This window comes from Canis aureus, chromosome 16, assembly GCF_053574225.1.
Source record: "Canis aureus isolate CA01 chromosome 16, VMU_Caureus_v.1.0, whole genome shotgun sequence".
NCBI classification, from domain to species: domain Eukaryota; kingdom Metazoa; phylum Chordata; class Mammalia; order Carnivora; family Canidae; genus Canis; species Canis aureus.
In genome coordinates, this window is record NC_135626.1 from 5,336,627 (window position 1) to 5,357,790 (window position 21,164).

The window sequence follows — 21,164 nt, forward strand, 5'->3', positions numbered from 1 at the left end:
TATAGTGTGTGACCTGTGGAAAGTCCTCCTATGGGCCTCAGTTTCTTTAACTGTTACTCAGTGTAAACTAGTGATTCAGAATTCAGATTTGGGAATTAGATCTTTCCTTTGTCACTCACTAGCAAAGCTCTTAACCTCTCTGAGTCTCAATTTCTTCATCTATAAATATTATTACACATCTTAATAACATTAAGCAAAAAGGACTTAGGGAAGCCTGGCTCAGTGGTGGAGCATCTACCTTTGGCTCAGGGCATGATCCCACATTACTGGGATCGAGTCCCGCATAGGGCTCTCTGCATGGCGCCTGCTTCTCCCTCTGCCTGTGTCTCTGCCTCTCTCTGTGTGTCTCTCATGAATAAATAAATAAAAATCTTTAAAAAAAATAGACTTAGCTCACAGAATTGTTCCAAAATTTTAACGAGTACTCACTGATTTTATGACTTCTAGCTCTCCTAGCCTTTTTTTGATGTTTAATCGGCTCACCCTTTTGCTTTTCTTTGAAGCCAGATGAGTCCTGTGCCATATTTAAAAAGTAACCTCCCTCATCAACCAAGAAAGTCCATCAAAAACTGACCTGCCACCACTTTGGTAACGTGGACTCCGGTAAAGAGATGCTGAGACCTGAGTTGTCCTACAGCATATTCCTATCAGATCTGGGACTTCACAACGTCTAGCCTTTAAGCGCCCAAAGACTCGGATCCGAGCCTGCCTTGTACGTGGCCGTAGCTCCAAAGCCCGGAATAGTAGCTTGCATAGAGTCATGAGAGACCACTCAATATTTACTGACGAATGTTACACAGCAACTCTAGCGCTCAATTCTCTGAGCCTCGGGTTGTTGTTGTTTTTTTTTTTTTACCTGAAAATGGAGATAAAAAACAATTCTTCATTATTGTGAGGATTTAATGAGATGATGCAGTAAAGCGCTCAGCGTGGAGCCTGACAAGTAAGAACTCCGTGAACGGTGGGTGGGTACGTGGATATGGGTACCCAGAGAGAGATGATGTCGATTAACCTCCAGTTCTGTCGTGGTTGGGAGTCTCCGAGTTCCTCGAGTGGGCAGCGGAAAGACGGAGGGTTCCCAGGAGGGGAAGCACAGGACATAACGCGGCTTCAGGAAGAGCGAGCGCATCAGCAGCCAGTGGCCAGGTGCGGAGTCGGCGGCGGGGACTTTAGGACCCTGCGCCCCAGGAGCGCGCGACAGGCGGGGCGCGCGCGGCGCGTGAGGTGAGGGGGAGGGCGCGGCTTTCGCGCCAGCCACGGACCGCCTCGCGTCCAGCCGCATCTCGGGGGGCGGGGCTGAGCTCCCGGGCCGCACTGCGATTGGCGGAGGCGGGCGGGTGACGCTGACGGCTGGCGCGAGGCCCCGCCCCCGGCCGGCCCCGCCCGCGCGCGCGCGCCGGCAGGTCGGTAGCCTCGCTCTGGCTCGCGCCGCGCCTTCGCGCCGAGTCCGTGCGTCAGTCGAGCCCGAGCGCGGCTGCGGAGCGGAGGTCTGCGGCCGGCACAGCGCGCGGACCCGGGGAGGTGGCGGTGTCCGCGGGTGTCGCCTGAGGAGACCCGCAGCCCGGAGACTCGCGCAGCGCGATGGCCCCCATTGGCCTCAAAGCCGTGGTCGGAGAGAGTAAGTGGGGTCGGGGTCCTCCTGCGGGCCAGGGCTCGCCCTACCTGCCCCCGGCGCCCTGGCCTCCGCGCCCGCTGCTCGCCCCGCCCGGCCGGGGGCTCCGGGCTGGGAGGGTCCCGTTATTCCGGCGCCGCCCTCCTCCCTGGGAAGTCCCTCCCGGCCTCCTGCGGCCGGCGCCCGCTTCCCCGCTTCCCCGCTGCCCCCGCTCTCCCCTTCCCGCATTCCTCCCCCTGCATCCCCAATCCCGCTCTTCCCTCTTTGCCTCCCCATCGCCCCCTCCTCACCCCCGTTTCTCTCCCCTCACCCCATCCCCCCTTTACGCCATTCCTTCTTCCTCCTCCCCCTTCACGAACCCCAGCACCCCATCCCTCCCCTTCACCTCGCCTTTATCCGCTGCAGCCCGTTACCCTCCCCTTCGGCACCCAACACCCTCCCCTGCACCCCCATTCGTCTTCACTCCCATCACCTCCCTCCCCCCTTCGCCTCTTCCCTTCCTCGCCTCCTTTATTCCCCGAGCTCCCTGATTCCGTTCCGTTCTCTGCCTCCAGTCCCTCCCTCTTTCCCACTCCGCTTGGTGAATCGTGACGAGCGAGATCGCGGCCCGCGCCGCCACCCCCACCGCCACCCCCACCCCCCTCCCCCTCCCCCTGCGGGAGCCCGAGCCGCGACCCCCCGCTGCGGAGACCCACCTGGGAACCGCTCGGCGCGCGCGGGCCGCCGCGAGCCTCTCGCCCAGCCCGGGCCGCTGCCGCCCGCCGGGGAGAAGCAGCCTGTTTCTCCAAGGGCTCGGCTCTGCGGCGCTGAGGCCGCCTCTCGCCTCCTCCCGTGCCGGGGTCGTGACTGTAAGGGCGGGGTCTTATCTGGGTCCCGACCCCTTCCCAATCCCTCGGGAGAGGCGGAAAGCTTCTGCGAGCGGCGGCAGGAGCGGCCCTGCCCTGCACCGCAGTCTGCAGTCTCCCTGTTGGCAGGACTCAGCCCTGGCTTGGCTTGGCTGGACGTTTTGCAGGGAGGAAAGGGTTGTTGATGGGTTTGGATGAAAGGCTCCGCGTCAATGGGTGTTTAAAAATGGATGGTGGTTGAGTGTCGGCTGCAGCGGAGTGAGGGCTGTTGGTGATAATATTTGGAAACGGCGTCCTCGGTGCTAAATAAGATTGATGGTAGGTGTGTAGACAGTGCCTCTTCGGCATTTTGGCGACTTCTTTAATAAAAAACGTGTAAGGCTTTCTGTGGCTTTTGCTACCTCTTTCGGATTTAGGAAGGAAATTAAAACTGGGCTTTTCTCTGCAGGAGATGGTAAGAAAGGAAAGATAATAAAAGTGGTGGAAATGACCGTATTTCCTTTCCAGTGATTCTGTTATTGTAGCGCTCTCTCATCAAACGTTTTTGGCTGTGTAGCGTTCCTTTTGAGCATCATAACTGTTTTTCTTCCCCAGTTCTTCCGTTGATATATAGGAAATATTCCCACTTGTTGTACAACCTGACCTGACCTATTGCATCAGAAGAAAATTGTGATTAAAAAGTGGACCCCAGATGAGCAACTTTTGAAGAGTGCCCACAATAATACCTGCCTTCCTCATGCAGTAAAGTTCCCGAATCATTTACCTTCTATTTTCTTAGGTGAATCAAGGCAGTTGGGGCTGGAAGGACCCATGAGGGATCTTCTAATGTCATTTTACCTGTGGGAAAGAAATAGAGGCTTGTTAGCAGTTAAATGATTTGCCAAAATCAGTGTTAATTAATTTTTTAAAACCTAATACCCATTTCCTTGCAACATTAGTAAAAGATAACTTTCTTCATTATTCTGTATATACCATTTCCTTCCAGTAGCCTTTTAAAAGGGTTTTGGAATGTGGAATGTTGTTACATGTTACATTCTTTCAGATGTTATATTTGAATATTGTGCTTTTAAGATAAAAACCTTAAGTGTTTTTTTTTTTTAATTATTTATTTATGATAGTCACAGAGAGAGAGAGGGAGAGAGAGAGGGAGAGAGAGAGAGAGGCAGAGACACAGGCAGAGGGAGAAGCAGGCTCCATGCACCGGGAGCCCGTCGTGGGACTTGATCCCAGGTCTCCAGGATCGCGCCCTGGGCCAAAGGCAGGCGCTAAACCGCTGCGCCACCCAGGCATCCCAAAATGCCTGGATCCCTGGATCCACCCAGGATCCCAAAAACCTTAAGTGTTATAGAAATAAGTTTTTGCATCCTTTTGCCAGGACCCTTGTATATGTGGTAGCCCCTTATTCCCCCTCCCCTTTTAGAAATCAGCATAAAGATAAAATCAATAATGCAGTAATGGCTAAAATTTCCTTTCTGAAATAAAGCAAGACCACTCTTTATGAAAATCAAATTAATTTTACATAAAATTGGTGAATACGTGAACAGCAACTGTTCTGATAACATTTGAGTTGTGTATATATTTCCAGAAAAATACTATTGCAATTATTTGTCAATGACAGAGGTTAATTCTGGTTTGGGTTTCTAATTTTTCCTTTCTCTAAAAAATAAAAGTAAAATAAATATTTTTATTATTTTAAAAATATTATTATTATTTTTAAAAGGTTTTATTTATTTATTCATGAAAGAGAGAGAGGCAGAGACACAGGCAGAGGGAGAAGCAGGCTCCGATGTGGGACTCCATCCCCGGGGCCCCAGGATCATGACCCGAGACAAAGGCAGACGCTGAGCCACCCAGGTGTCCCAAGATTTTTTTTTTAACCAACATGCACCAGTTTAAATGTCTCCTATACAGACAGCCTGGTCTTCCCAATCTAAATTAACACCTGATAGTCAGTGTTGATTGTATTTCCTCATTTTATTTTCTTTGTAGCACTTAAAATGAACTGAAATGATCTTGTTCAGATTTGTTTTTTGTGAGGCTTTTTTTTTTTTTTTTGTATTTCTTTTATTGTTTCATCCATTTGAATATCGCTTCCAGGAGAGCAGGGTCTTTATCTGGCATGTTCATCACTGTACTCAATGCTGATGGTGGCGGACTCAGTCAACCATCAATAAATATTTATTGAATGTCAATGAATGAAGCATACAATGGAGAGCACGATAAGTGTAGTTTTTGGCTCCTTGTCACATCTTTCTGAGTTGAGTTTTAAGAATGGCAGTAGGAACAGACAACAGAAATAGAGGAGGTAGGTCTACTTTAAACTGTTTCTTCAGCAATGTTAGTTCACAGCCAGCTAGGAACTATGGGAGACTAAAATATGGGACATTCATATTGTTGTGACAGACATAGACAATCCTGAGGAGTTACTGCCAGGTTTTCCCTTTCACCCCCTATTGCTTCCCCCATGTAGGATATACTCTGTGAATTGCATGTCCTTGTTGATAGTCTTGCCCAGCTAGACCAGAAGTTCCTTCAGGAGAGAGTAGAACCTTGTCTTATTCTTTTGTCTATCTTTAGTGTGTGAATTAGTGTTTGGTACTCAGTAGATGAACAAATGGCTTAACCTTTATGTATAGTAATTCAGAGAATGGGCTCTTGGAATTAGACTGCCTGGGATAAAATTTTGGCTCACCAATCATTAGCCATGTGACTTTGGCAAATAATAGAACCTTTTTGTGCTTCAGTTTCTTAAACTATAAAATGAGTTATAGCATCTACCCTGTGGGGTTCTGGGAGGATTAAATGAGGTAGTGCAGGTATAGCACATAGCATGGTTCTTAGCACACAGTAAATTCAGTATGTATTATCAAAGTGAAAAGATCCACAAAAAAGGTCAGTAAGTGTTAGAGAATTTTGAGCACAAGCGCTAGCTGTCCTGTGGGGCCAGAGTTTAGGGGGAGAAAGGAGTCTCAGAAACATTTCTTGAAAGGGGCAGCTGGGTAGCTCAGATGGTTAAGGGTCTGCCTTTGGCTCAGGTCATGGTCCCAGGGTTGAGCCCTATTTTGGGCTCCCTGCTCAGGGGGGAGCCTGCTTCTCCTTCTCTCTCTACCCCTCCTCCCTGCTTGTGCTTCCTCTCTCTCAATTAAAGAAGTGAAATCTTAAAAAAATTTTTTTAAAAGATTACTTATTTATTCATGAGAGACACAGAGAGAGGCAGAGACATAGGCAGAGGGAGAGGCAGGTTCCCCGAGGGAAGCCTGATGTGGGACTCTGATCCCAGGACCCCAGGATCATGACCTGAGCCAAAGGCAGATGCTCAACCACTGAGCACCCAGGTGCCCCTAAAAAAATTTTTTTTAAGATTTTATTTATTTATTTGAGGCGGTGGGGAGCTGAGCTGGGGATGGGCAGAGGGAGAAGTGGACTCCCTGCTGAGCTGGGAGCCAGTCTTGGGGCTTAATCTGGGACTCTGGGATCATGACCTGAACCAAAGGCAGATGCTTAACCAACTGAGCCACCCAGGCACCCCTAAAAAAAATTTCTTGGGGATCCATGGGTTGCTCAGTGGTTTAGTGCCTGCCTTCGGCCCAGGGTGTGATCCTGGAGTCCCGGTATCAAGTCCCACATCGGTCTCCCTGTGTGGAACCTGCTTCTCTCTCTGCCTGTGTCTCTGCCTCTCTAGCTCTGTCTGTGTCTCTCATGAATAAATAAATAAAATCTTTAAAAAAAAAAATATCTTAAGTGCAAAGGAACTGGAAAAATGAGAGAATCTGCCTGAAGAACCTATGGATAAATTGTGATCTGATCTAACTTCTGTTTCCAGTTCTGCTCATATCTTGACCCTTTTATCTTTATTTTCTTTCTATAAAATATACTTGTTTTCTGCTCTCTACAAAGAGGTTGTAAGAGAAAGGAAGATTTCATTTTTTGTGGCATTTTATGTCTGTTTTATGTTAATAGATGACATTTCAATCATGTAAATCCATGTTGTAATCCAGAGTTTATTTCTGTTCCCTGAAGTTTTGTCAGTATATTACAGTGATGCAAGGAGTTCAAAATGTACTGTCTCTCTTTCTTGTTGTTTCCTAGCTGCTCATAATTTTTCCTCATATTTGTTTATAAGAATCACATTCCTCTGGCAAAGAATGCAGTTTTGATTTGCACATTAAGTACATACCTTTTTCTGATTGGGCCATGATTCGTAGGATGTGTTAGAAATTAGAGAGCATCTAGGGGATCCCTGGGTCACTCAGCGGTTTAGCGCCTGTCTTTGTCTCGGGCGTGATCCTGGGGTCCCGGGATCAAGTTCCACATCTGGCTCCCTGCATGGAGCTTGCTTCTCCCTCTGCCTGTGTCTCTCATGAATAAATAAATAAAATGTTAAAAAAAAAAAAAAGAAAAAAAGGACATCTAGATAGAAGCAATCTTCTCTCATTCTTATACTTCTTTTTCTGTAGAAACCTGATCACAACCTGAGCGAAAAGCAGATGATCAACCACTAAGCCCCCCAGGTTCCCTCTGTAGGAACTTTGGTTAGCATGTAAATGACAAGTATTTTTTGAAATATATTGCATACATACTGTATTTTTTCCAATTTTAAAATCAAGGTATAATTTGCATAAAGTTCACCCTTTTTAGTGAATGTTTCTTCACGTTTCATCCATTGCATGCAGCCATGTAACCATCAAAATATAGAACAGTCTCCTTCCACTCCCAGCAAACACTGAACGGTTTTCTGTCCCTAAAGTTTAGCTGCTTCCAGAATGTCACATGAATGGAATCATACAGTATGTAGCTTTTTATTTTATTTTATTTTATTTTATTTTATTTTATTTTTTAAAAGATTTTATTTATTTATTCATGAAAGACAGAGAGAGAGAGAGAGGCAGAGACACAGGCAGAGGGAGAAGCAAGCATCATACAGGGAGCCTGATGTGGGACTCGATCCCGGGTCTTTAGGATCATGCCCTAGGCTGAAGGTGGTGCTAAAACCGCTGAGCTACCCAGACTGCTCAGGCATCCAATTCATGATCTCAGGGTTGTGAGTTCAAGCACCGTGTTGGCCTCCATGCTGGGTGTGGAGCCAACTTAAAAAAAAAAAAAAAATATATATATATATATATATAAATTTTAGCCATTCTGATAGGTATTGGTTTGATTTTTTTTTTAAGATTTTATTCATTTATTCATTAGGGATGCAGAGAGGCAGAGATATATGCAGAGGAGAAGCAGGCTCCCCGCAGGGAGACTGATGGGGGGGTACACGACTTAATCCCAGGGACCTCAAGATCATGACCTGAGCCAAAGGCAAACTCTGCTCAACCACTGAGCCACCCAGGTACCCCAGTCTGATGGTTTTAATTTGCCTTTTGCTAATGACTGATGATGATGATAAGCATATTTTCATACATTTAGTATCAATCTGTATATTTTTGGTGAAATGTCCAAATCTTTTGCATATTTTTAATTGGGTTATTTTCTTATGATTGAATTTGGAGAGGTCTATATATTCTGGGTGCAAGTCCTTTATCAGTGATATTATTTAAAAATTTTTTCTGAAAAAAATATTTTCTCATAGTTTTTGTCTTGTCTTTATTCTATGAACAGTATTTTTCAGAGAAGGTCTAATTTATCAATTTCTTCTTTTATGGATTCTGTTTTTGGTATCCTAGCTAAGAAATCCTTGCCTAGCCCAAACTCACAAAGATTTTCTCTGTTTTATAAATTATCTGTGTTTTCTTCTAGAAGTTTTATAGTTTTATTTTTTAAAAGAATTTATTTATTTATTCATGAGATACACACAGGCAGAGACATAGATGGAGGGAGAAGTAGGCTCCCTGCGGGGAGCCCGATGTGGGACTCAATCCTGGACCCAGGATCACACCCTGAGCCGAAGGCACACGCTCAATTGCTGAGCCACCCAGGCGTCCTGAAGTTTCATAATTTTAGGCCTTATATTTAATCTTAGATCCATTTTGAGTTAATTTTTATTTTTTTAATTTCTTTTATTTTTTAAAGATTTTATTTATTTTATTTTATTTATTTTATTCATGAGAGACAGAGAGAGAGAGAGGGGCAGAGACACAAGCAGAGGGAGAAGCAGGCTCCATGCAGGAATCCCAATGTGGGACTCGATCCCAGGACCCTAGGATTATGCCCTGAGCTGAAAGCAGATGCTCAACCGCTGAGCCACCCAGGTGTCCCTCCACTTTTATATTTAAAAGATAGAGTAAAAATAATAACTTCAAATGAAAATAATATGTAGATTAGAAATGTAATTTTAGGGACACTAAAATTGCACTTGGTGTGGAGCCTGCTTACGATTCTCTCCCCCCTCTCCCTCTGCCTCTCCCCCAACTTAATAGATAGATAGATAGATAGATAGATAGATAGCAAAGGATCTGTGTACATATCTTTTCAAAGAAGATATACAAATGGCTCAATAAACAGATGAGAAAACTGCTTATCACTAGCCACCAGGGAAATGGAAATCAAAACCACAATGGGGCAGCCCGGGTGGCTCAGCAATTTTAGCACCACCTTCAGCCCAGGGCATGACCTAGAGACCTGGGATCGAATCCCACGTTGGGCTCCCTGCATGGAGCCTGTGTCTCTGCCTCTCTCTGCCTGTGTCTCTGCCTCTCTCTCTCTCTCTCTCTCTGTCTATCATGAATAAATAAATAAAATCTTAAAAAAAAAAACTCACCAGTGGAGGCATGCCTGGGTGGCTCAGTGGGTTAAGCACCTGCATTTGGCTCAAGTCACTATTCCGGGGTCCTGGAATCGAGCCTCAAGTTGGGCTCCCAGCTCAGTGGGGAGTCTTCTTCTCCCTACCCCACCCGCCATTTGTGCTCTTTCTTGCTATCTCTTTCTCTCAGATAAATAAATAAAATCTTTTAAAAAAACCCCACAACTCTTCAAAAAAAAAAAAAAAAAACCCCACAATGGAATACTACTTTATATTCATCAGGATGGCTATAACAAAAAAGACAGATAATAAAAATTTGGGGAGAATGTTATGAAATTGGAACCCTTACACACTCCTGGTAGGAATGTGCAGCCACTCTGGGAAAGGAAACGGTAACTCTTTCTTCAAAGAATTAAATATAGTTATCATATGACCCAGCAGTTCTATTCCTAGGTATCTACCCAAGAAAACTGAAAAAGACATGTTAAGAAAAAAAATAAAAAATAAAAATAAATGTAACATAAATTCTATTCCATGAATATGGTATATCGCTCCATTTATTTAAGCCTTCTTTGGTTTCTTTCAGCAGTGTTTTATAGCTTTCGGCATATAGACCTAGAACATATTCTATTAGATTTATACTAAATATCTCATGCTTTTATTCATTCTATAAAGGGTACTATTTTATTTTATTATTTTTTTTTTCTTTTAAAATTTATTTATTCATGAGAGACACAGAGGGAGAAGCAGGCTCCATGCAGGGAGCCTGATGTGGGACTTGATCCCGGGACTCCAGAATCACGCCCTGGGCCGAAGGCAGGTGTGCTAAAGCACTGAGCCACCCAGGGATCCCCAAGGGTACTATTTTAAATTTCAATTTCCATATAGATTTTTATAAAGTGATTTTGTCTTCTGCAACTCTATTAAACTATATGCAGTTCTCTTTATAGGTTGCTCCCTTATTTGGGAAGCTAAGAATTATGACTTTAACATTGCAATATAGCTAAGAAACTAAAATATTAAAAGTAAATTTGTTAAAATATCAGTTCTTCCCAAACTGGCCTATAGATTCAACACAATTCCAATCAAAATCCCAGAAATAGGGATCCCTGGGTGGCTCAGCGTTTGGCGCCTGCCTTCGGCCCAGGGCGTGATCCTGGAGTCCTGGGATTGAGTCCCGCATTGAGCTTCCTGCATGGAGCCTGCTTCTCCCTCTGCCTGTGTCTCTGCCTCTCTTTCTCTATGTCTCTCATGAATAAATAAATAAAATCTTAAAAAATATATATTTCTGGGATTTTTTTAAAAGATTTTATTTATTTATTCATGAGAGACAGAGAGAGAGAGAGAGAGAGAGAGAGAGAGAGGCAGAGACACAGACAGAGGAGAAGCAGACTCCATTCCATGCAGGGAGCCTGACGTGGGAGTCGATCCTGGGAGTCGATCACACCCTGAGCCAAAGGAAGGCACTAAACCGCTGAGCCATGCAGGGGTCCCCCAGAAATATTTTTAAAATAGAAAATAGATATGCTGATTCTATAATTTATGTGGAAAAGCAAATGAACCAAAAGAAGCAAAACAATTATGAAAAAGAACTAAGTTGGACAACTCATAATACCTGGTTTCCAGTCTTACTTTAAAGCTACAATAAATGACTAGAGCGAATATTGATGAAAGCATACACATAGATCAATGAAACATAACACTGAGTTCAGAAATGGACCCACCCACGTACGGCCAACTGATTTTCAACAAAGAACAAAGACAATTTAATGAAAAAAAAGATAGTCTTTTCAATAAATGGGGCTAGAACAAGTGGACACTCACATACAAAAAAATTCACACACGCACAAAATGAACCTCCTAACTCACACAATACATAAAAAGGGACGCCTGGTGGCTCAGTGGTTGAGCATCTGTGTCTCAGGGTGTGGGATTGGCTCTCTGCTCAGTGGGGAGTCTGTTTCTCCCTCTCCTGCCCCTCCCCCTTGTACATGCTCAAGTGCTCACCCTCTCAAATAAGTAGTTTTTACTTTTTTTTTTTAAGATTTTATTTATTCATGAGAGACACAGAGAGAGAGAGGCAGAGACACAGGCAGAGGGAGAAGCAGGTTCCATGCAGAGAGCCCGATGCAGGTCTCCATCCTGAGACTCCAGGTTCACGACCCAGTTCGAAGGCAAACGCTCAAACACTGAGCCACCCAGGCATCCCATAAATTTGTTAATTTATAAAATACCTCCTGTAATAGTTGTTATGATCGTCTTTCTCATTTATTCTGTTTGTGCTATTATTTTCATGGAAATATATGTTAGAGACTTATCTGTTTTAATTTTTTTTTTTTTTTTTTAAGTAGGCTCCATGCCCAGCACAGAGCAGGATACTGGGCTCCTCGATCTCACCACCCTGAGATCATGAGCTGCGCTAAAATCAAGAGTCAGACACTTAACTGACTGAGCCACCCAGGTGCACCCCCCCCCCCCCACACACACACATTTTTTAGCAGTTTATATTGGGGCAAAATTTCTGTAAGAGGTGGTTTGGGACTCAGGTAACATTCATATGTTACCCATCAGATGTAAGTATATATATCTGCCACAGGATCCAAAAAGGGCTTATTGAATGTGCACCAAAAGATTTTCCCTCTGGCTTTTTTGGCATGCAGCACCTTTTAGAAAACAGGTGTTTGGCAGCTAATGAAATATCTTTTCTTTAGTAGAGTAGTCAGGCCAAATCTTATAGTCATTACTAGCAACTCAGCAGCCATAAAATTTGAACCTTCGTCCATGGCTCACCTATATGAGAAATGCTTGGAGAATCCCTAGCTTCTGCTTTTTGATTGCTTCAACCAGTTGCTCTGTGCAAGGCTGTTCCTAGCACGAAAGTTAGGGTGAGATGTCCAAGACTTCATCTGAATTTTAGCAAATCAGAGTTTTACTTACCATTTTCCCTCCATGCAGTTTTTTTAGTTAAAAAAAAATTTTTTTTTTTTTTTAATCCATGAGAAGCAGTATTAGGTAAGTGGGAAAAATTTCTGGACCAGAAGTCAGAACATCCAGCCAACAGTTCCAGTTCTCACACTTAGTGGTAAGATGACCTGGACATCTTATTAAACCTCTTTTTAAACTAGGAATGCTGATTTCAGCATTATACAATTCTTTTAAGGCTCACATTAAATAATATACGAAAAAATTGCTTGGAAGACAAAGAGTCACTATAAGGGACTATTATTTACAGATTGTTTACAGATATAACTACAGAGATTAGTTTACTGCTCAAGATTGGTGAATAAGTTATTAGAAAAGTCAAGGAAATCAATCACTATGCTTTTGATAGACACAAGATCTAATAATCATTAGACAACAGCTAGCTGTTGTCCATTCTGATGCCCTTTGGGGAGAATTTGCATTGCTTAAAACAAAGCAATTTGCTTCTGATATACACTGATCTGATCTTAATAGGTGTCTGTGGGGCTCTGAAGCAAGAGTAACTATTGATGGCTCAGATTGCAAGCTCTCAGGACAGATTTCCAGTATTCCTTTTGTTTGTTTCTTATATACCACTGATATTTAACTTTATTTATTTATTTATTTATTTATTTATAAGTAAATTCTACATCCATCATGGGGTTTGAACTCACAACTCCTTTTTTTTTTTAAAGATATTTTTATTTATTCATGAGAGACACACACACAGAGAGAAAGGCAGAGACCCATGCAGAGGGAGAAGCAGGCTCCACGCAGGGAGCCCAATGCGGGACTCCATCTGGGGTCTCCAGGATCATGCCCTGGGCCAAAGGCAGGCGCCAAACCGCTGAGCCATCTAGGCTGCCCTGAACTCACAACTCTTAAGGTCAAGAGTCTCACGCTTCTACCAACTGAGACAGCCAGGCACCCCATGATGTTTCTTTCACTTTAAATCTCTACTAATTATTTGGCCTAAAAGCTGACTTGTAGGAAATGAATGAGCTATTAAGTGTTTATCACACTAAGAAAATCTATTTCATTCTTAGGAACAATAACAACAAAATTAGAGATAGAAATAGAGAAAAACAATTTAAAAAAAAAAGAAATAGAGAAAAACAAACAAATTTTTAAAAAATTCCTGGAGCTTAGCTGTGAAGATACAGATTTGAATTGGACTTTCCAACAGTCACTCCTTGTTTGGAGGATTTCTGAGATGTCAGAGAAACCCCAGTCATATATCACTGCTTGTTTCCATTTCAGCCTGCCGCGGAAGGTTCTGAGACCACGTGTTTTCATTCATTCAAACAGTATTTATGCAATCTCCTCTATGCCAAAAGCTGTGCTATGGGCAGCAGATATAATGGTGTATAAGTAAATCTGGTGCTAGTGAGATTCAGACAGGCAATGGTAGCACATCAGGTTAAGTCCCTGAGAGGTATGATGATATTGGAGCACATGGTGGAGCTTCTAACAAGGCCTTGGGAATGAGGGAGGCTGAGGGAGACTTGGAGAATTAGGGGAGTTAACCAGGAGAAGGATGGTGTTGGTGGGGCCTGGGGGAGATTAAATCAAGTAAATGAATGTCTGGGCTTGGCAAGAGAATGTGAAAGAAAAATTCAACGTATCTGGAGATCTGGGGTGAAGGAGTATGCAGAGCGAAGTTGGAGAGGTGCTTGGGGCTTTCTTACCCTTGTGAAGGACTTTTATCTTTATTCTAGGAGCAGGAGGATGCCTCTGAAGGTTTAAGTTAGGGGAGAGACGGTTAGAATTTAGTTTAGGGACACCTGGCTGGCTCAGTCAATAGAGATCTGACTTCTTGATCTCACGGTCGTGAGCTCAGACCCCACATTGTGTTTGGAGCCTACTTTGAAAAATTAAAAAAAAAAAAGAAAAAGAATTTAGTTTAGAAAGATCTGTGGTTGCTGCATGGAAGACAGTGGGAGGGAGGGAGACTAACGGCAGAAGATCCCATTAAGAAGCTCTTGTGGTGGCCCAGGCTAGAGACAGTTGAGGTGAGCATGCTGAGCTCTGCTGGGGATGTAGAAGTCACAGCAGCTAGAGAGAAGATTGACATGAAGGAATCTGGAGGTAGAAGGGTCAGGTCATCATGATTGCTTGGATGTGCGGGATGGGAGGTCGTGCCATTCACTGAGAGAGAAAAGGGAAGAAACAGGTTTGCCAGGGAAGGTATGCTTCATAGGCATTGTGTCTGTGGACTGTGTAAGGGACAGCCAGTAGGCAGCCAACAGATGTATCCAGAAGGCCTGGGCTGGAGATTTGGATTGAGGCCTCCCCAGGTGACAAGCTATGGGATCAGATCACAGAGGAAAGGGCCTGCGTTTTCCCCTAAGAGATGCCAACGTTTTGGATCAACATAGGAAGAGTAGCTGGCAGCCTTGAGAGTCAGAGACAGGAAGGTGAATCTAACAGAGCAGTGTCTATGATTTTGTGACTCACAGGGCCCATTGTCAAACTGTCTGGAAGCAAGCTTGAGCCGGCAACCAGGACTCCTTGTTTAGGAGTGAATCTTTGCTTTCCAAGCTGGGAGGCTTGGCACTTGGATACTTTTCCAGAGTTATTCTGTGTCTTAAAGTCAATCCATGTCTATATGAATTTCATTGTTCAGGATTGTTTTGAGGAGGAAATGAGGATATAGTTGTAAAGCTCTGAGGATAGCATCAATGTGTAGAATCTTGGCTCTGGGAACAATCTTAGAAGCGTTTAATCCAGACTCCCACCCAGGGCAGGAAGTCAGATTGTTTAGTCTGTTGTATGAAACACAGTGGCAGGTTTTTTTTCCCCCTTCTCTGTGGCTACTGGGGACAGAGTCCTTTTTTTTTTTTTTTTTTTAAGATTTTATTTTATTTATTACTCAGAGACACAGGGAGAGAGAAAGAGAGAGACAGGCAGAGGGAGAAGCAGGCCCCATGCAGGGAGCCTGATGCGGGACTCGATCCTGGGTCTCCAGGATCAGGCCCTGGGCCGAAGGCAGGCGCTAAACCGCTGAGCCACCCGGGCTGCCCCTGGGGACAGAGTCTTATTTTCATGTCTGTTTCACTGTAGATTTTCACAATGACAGGTATAAGCCACTAGCAATGTTATAATAGGGAGGAAAGGCCACTTATGTTGTGCTTAGATGTAGCTCAGGACTTTCTAGTTGATTCTAATCCAGTCACATATGATCCTCATGAACTTCCTCTAATGATAGTAGAAACAAAGTTGCTTCTGTTGCAGCTGAGGGATGGGAAGGAAGACCTTTTAGGCTTAGATGGTTTTCAGAGCCCCCAGGCTGAGAGGGACCTGGCAATACAGACCTTGGCCTCTTCTCTTACAGTTCTTTTTCACCCATCTTCTTGGGCGCTGGTGTACCTAGGAGAGGAAGGAGAGAGGCCTCTCACTGGTCTCCAGACACATCAATATTGTTGGGGCTAGTTGCTAGGGATTTGAGGAAAATAAAACATTGCAGCCGAGCAAGAGTTGCCCTCCTGCTCTGTTAATTTCACACTCTAGGCTTTCCACAATAGACTACTTTGAGGCAGACCCTTTAAAAATTACTCACCCTACAGACCTAATCATGTTTTGGGTAAAAGTTCTTCAGGATTTTAATATGAGGCAATCGTATAGCTGCTGAGTTTCTAGTTTGCTTTCCCTCAGGATGAGCTACCTTGAACTTTACTGTTTTGGTTGTGTGGTGGGGTGTCTCTCCCTCTGTGTCACCTCACCCCTCCTATTTATTCTTTAAGGAACTTCGAAATTCAAGTTAAAGTCTAACTTTTTTTAGGCTTTAACTGAGACCTGTGAAAGGTCTGTATGAGATCTGTTTCTCATACAGTGGTAAAACCCATTCTTTCCCTGCCCCCAATCTTACTAAAAATGTCCAACATTCTGAAAAGTTGAAAGAATAGTATAATGATCATCCACTTACCTTCTACCTAGATTTAACTGTTGTTAATCTCTTGCTATCTTTGTTTTTATCTCTCTTTTTACTGAAGGGTCAGGGTTAGGGGTTAGACATTGCAGAAGAAAAAAACAGCTTGAAGATACAGAACTAAAAACTATCCAAAGTGAAACACAGAAAAAAGTCCTGAGGAAAAAAACAAAAAGCGTCAGTGAGTAAGACAACTCCAAGGAGCACGGTGTATATACTTGGGAGTCCTTAAAGAAGAGAAGAATGGGGCGGGGGGTGGGGGCAGTATATAGAAACAATATTTGAAGAACTATTGGCTGAACTCTTTCCAAATTTGATGAAAACTATTAATTCTCAGATCCAAGAAGTTCAGTGAACCCCAAGCATAAGCAGCCATGAGGAATTCTACACCAAGGCACATCATAACCAAATTACTTAAAAGCAGTTATAAAAAGAAAATGTTTAATTAACCAGAGAGAAAAGACACACGATATACAGAGCGGAGATAAAGATGGTACAGATTGCTTGCCAAAAGCTGTGTAAGCAAAAGGCAGTAGAGCAGTGACTTTGAAGGACTGAGAGGTACAAAATATTAACCTAGAATGCTATACCCCAGAGAATATACTGTATCCTTCAGTAGCAAAGCTAAATAAACACTCTCAGATTGTTAAAAAAAAAAAAAAAAGTTGAAAGAATGCCTCACCAGCAGACCTACACCCTTGAAATGATACCACAGGGGAACTTGCATCTGCCCAATAGAATGCAGAGCTCCAGAAACGATGACTGTTGCTGAACATAAAGCCAATTATGCTGAGACTGGTTGTCTTCCCTCTAGTGCACCACTGTTACTCTCAACCTCCATCTATTCACCATCCTCCTGGGATCTTTTTCACCTGTCTTGTTTTTTAATTAATTCATTCATTTAAAAAAATCTCTGCACCCATTGTGGGGCTCAGACTCATGACCCCAAGAGCAAATGTTACATGCTGTACTGGCTAAGCCAGCCAGGCGTGCCCCTCTCCTCTCTCGTTTTGAATCATCCTGTCTTCTGTATTTCATATCTTCCGTTCTTGGTTTACTCTCTCCTGTTTTGGTGGAGCTTACCTCCCAGGAGCTTCTGGAAAATGGGAGGTAGTTTTTTGGAGCCTTGCATATCAGAAAATATTTTACTCTTAATGCTTAATTGATAGTTTGGAGGAGCATAGAATTTTACATTGAAAATTGGTTTCCTTCAGAATTTTGAAGACTGCTCCTTTGTTGTCTTGTTTCCAGTTTTGCCTTTGAGAAGTTTGAAGGTATTTGATTCCTGATCCTTTAGTATATGTCTCATATCTTCCCTTCTGAAACTTCTACTCTGTCCTCAGTGTTCTGGACTTTCATAGTGATTTGCTGTGGTGTATGCCTCTTTATCTATTGTGCTGGATGAGGGTCAGAAAACTTTTTCCATAAAAGGTTACATAGTAAATACGTTAGTTTTTGTGATCCACCTGTGATCTCTGCTGCATCTTCATCCTTTTTTCCCCACACCTTTAAAAGTGTAATAGCCATTCTTAGCTTAAGGTCAGTACAAAAATAGACTGCACACCGAATTTGGCCCACAGGCCATAATTTGCTGACCCGTGTGCTAGACATTCAGTGGATCTTTCTGTCTGGCAACTTATATCATTTACTACTGGGAACATTTAAAAAATAATTTCTCAGGGGCACCTGGGTGGCTCAGTTGGTTAAGCATCCAACTCTTGGTTTTGGCTCAAGTCTTGATCTCAGGGTCATGATATTGGGCCCCAACTTGGGCTCCATGCTCACTGCAGAGTCTGCTGGAAATTCTTTCTCTCCTCTTCATTTGCCTCTCCCTCCCCTGCTTTCTCTCTCTTTCTCAAATAAAATAAGTAAAATCTTAAAAAAAATAATTTCACAATTATTTCCTCTCCTGAGTTTTCTCTTTATGCAATTAGTACTATTTAGATGTTGAACCTCTTGGACTGGTCCTCCTATTTTCTTATCTTTTCAGTTATTTATCTCTTTGACTTTTTGCTGTGTTTTTCAGATTTCCTCAACTCTATCTTTCAACCCTTCTATTTAATTTTAAATATGTGCTGTCATGTTCCTTAAAAATTTCTTTTTTTTTTTTTAAAGATTTTATTTATTTATTCATGAGAGACACACACAGAGAGAGAGGCAGAGACACAGGCAGAGGGAGAAGCAAGCTCCATGCAGGGAGCCCGACGCGGGACTCAATCCTGGGTCTCCAGGATCACACCCCAGGCTGCAGGCGGCACTAAACCGCTGCGCCACCGGGGCTGCCCTGTTCCTTAAAAATTTCTTTCTTTCTTTTTTTTTTTCCTTAAAAATTTCTAATAGCCTTTTTTCTTTTGTAGCTTCCTATTCTTGTTTCACAGATGTGGTGTCTTCCTTTATGTCTTATTTATTTATTTATTTATTTATTTATTTGATTTTATTTATTTATTCATGAAAGACACAGAAAGAGGCAGAGACACAGGCAGAGGGAGGAGAAGCAGGCTCCATACAAGGAGCTGGATGTGGGACTTGATCCTGGGACTCTGGGATCATCCATCCCATGCCTGGGACCAGGCATCCCTTATTTATTTATTTTAAAGATGTTATTTATTTGACAGAGAGTGAGAGAGCACAAGCAGGGGGAGCGGCAGAGGGAGAAGGAAAACAGGCTCCCTGCAGAGCAGGGACCCTGATGTGAGGCTCAGTCCCAGGACCCTGGGATCTTGATCTGAGCTGAAGGCAAATGCTTAACCCACTGGGCCACCCAGGCTCTCCATATCTCTCTTTTTATTTTTATTTTTTTTAAAGATTTTATTATTCATGAGACACAGAGAGACAGACAGACAGACAGACAGGCAGAGGGAGAAGCAGGCTCCATGCAGGGAGCCTGACGTGGGACTCCCATCTCTGGGCTCTGGGATCATGCCCTGGGCTGAAGGCAGGCACCCAACCGCTGAGCCACCCAGGCGTCCCATGTTTCTATTTTTATTTTTATTTTTTTAAGATTTTATTTATTTCTTCATGAGTGACACAGAGAGAGGCAGAGACATAGGCAGAGGGAGAAGCAGGCTCCCTATAGGAAGCCTGATGTGGCACTCGATCCCAGGACCCCGGGATCACGACGTGAGCCAAAGGCAGACGCTCAACCGCTGAGCCACCCAGGCGCCCTATGTCTCTTTAAAAAAAAAAAAAAAAATTAAGGGACTCCTGGGTGGCTCAGTGGTTGAGCAACTGCCTTCAGCCCAGGGCATGATCCTGGAGACCTGGGATCGAGTCCCACATCGGACTCCTTGCATGGAGCCTGCTTCCCCTCCCTCTGCCTGTGTCTCTGCCCCTCTCTCTTTGTGTCTCTCATGAATAAATAAATAAAATCTTTAAAAACAAATTTTTTTTAATTATCTGCATAGACTGTTTCTTCCAGGTTTTGTTGTTGTTTTATCTCTATTTTCCACGTAGGAACTTTGATTAAGTGGGTAGCAAACCCAGTGACTGGCTGCTTGTGATTAAAATGAGAGACTTAAATGTTGATTGGAGCTCTGGGCTTGTGAATGGGGCTGAACTAGGTGAGCTGTTTGTGGGGAATCCCCAATGTCAAGGTCTTTAGATTTTTCCTTCTTGGGCTTGATTGCCCAGAGAAGTCTGTCTCCTGCTTGAGAGATAAAGGTCTGGCTACCAGAATTCTGGAAGCTGAGTAGATGAAGAGGGCCAGAGGTATGGAGGGTAGTTCTCAACAATCCGTACACATGGTCGTTTAGCCCCTTTGTTTTCACTATTAAACTCATGCTCAGAGCTGTGCCTTGGGTTTCACAGTTCAGGGACCCTGTACACTCTACACTCTCTGGAGAGGAAATTTTCAGTGTTCTGCCATGTTGGGAGAAGGACAATCACCCAATGACCGGAAGTGGTAGAAGGAATCTAGGCTATAACAGTTGGGACTCTATCCCAAATACCTTTCTACCAACATGCCTTGTATTCCCTGTCACTCCCCCTACATTCTTTTAAATTCCAGAGGTACCTGGTGCTTCCAGTTCCTGAAACTGTTGAGGATTCTTTTATGCACATTTAATTGGTTTTCAGTGTTCCCTGCTGCTGGCTTAGTATTCCACTTCAGATAGATTCAGCTTTCCTAGGCCTGCTAAGTCACTTACCACATGTCTACTGTAGAAAATAAGAGCACAGACTCAGAATTTATAAATAAGACTATCATTTCTAGGAAGGAAGGATGGGAGTGGCCAGCAGCCAGAAGCTGGGGACCCCACACCCTAGATTTTTTTTTTTTTAAGTTTTATGTATTTATTCATGAGAGACACACAGAGAGAGAGAGAGGCAGAGACACAGGCAGAGGGAGAAGCAGGCTCCATGGAGGGAGCCCGACATGGGACTCGATCCCAGGTCCCCAAGATCAGGCCCTGGGCTGAAGGCAGCACTAAACCACTGAGCCACCTGGGCTACCCCCTAGATTCTTAATATAACAAAATGACTGGCTCTTTTGGCCACCCCCCCGCCCCTTTCTTGCTGAGAGGAGAATGGAAACCATCTGCTACAGGTTTTTTTTTAATTTTTTTAAAATTTTTATTTCTTTATGATAGTCACACACAGAGAGAGAGAGAGGCAGAGACATAGGCAGAGGGAGAAGCAGGCTCCATGCACCAGGAGCCCGACGTGGGATTCGATCCCGGGTCTCCAGGATCGCGCCCTGGGCCAAAGGCAGGCGCCAAACCGCTGCGCCACCCAGGGATCCTAAAGTCACTTTTTTGATACTGGTATCCCCTCCTGGACCCCAACATCAATCTTTCATGGAGTGGTCTTTGGCATAGAACCAAGTTACACAATCTGTAGAGACGAATTTCTCCAGTCAGTTCTCTGCCACCTACCCTTCCCTAGCTGAACGCTGGGCAGAGACCACCATCCCAACACACAGCCAACTCCTATGCTGAGGGCAGTATTCAAATAATACCTAGGTAAATGGGGGAGGGAACAAAGAGAGCCCACCTGGACATTTTGATACAACAGATTGCCAGAAAGAATTGTCCCTGTGTAGGTGACTTAAGCAGAAAAGAAAAAATATCTACATGGGAACTTTGTAAAACTTTGAAAAGGAAAAATGACAGAAATATGGCACATAGACTCTCA

The 21,164-nt window shown here is 43.8% G+C and overlaps 1 protein-coding gene across 3 annotated transcripts in view; it reads left to right on the top strand.

Moving 5' to 3' along the window:
• The first annotated feature begins 1,414 nt into the window (after positions 1-1,414).
• STXBP1 (syntaxin binding protein 1) overlaps positions 1,415-21,164 on the top strand; it is a 74,334-nt gene continuing 54,584 nt past the window's right edge. For 2 of the 3 annotated variants that reach the window (XM_077850751.1, XM_077850753.1), the window contains exon 1: positions 1,415-1,618. In XM_077850751.1, the coding sequence (XP_077706877.1) occupies positions 1,582-1,618 (37 nt within the window). In that variant the 5' untranslated portion in view covers positions 1,415-1,581. The remainder of the gene's footprint in view (positions 1,619-21,164) is intronic. The other variant, XM_077850752.1, reaches the window with a different exon arrangement.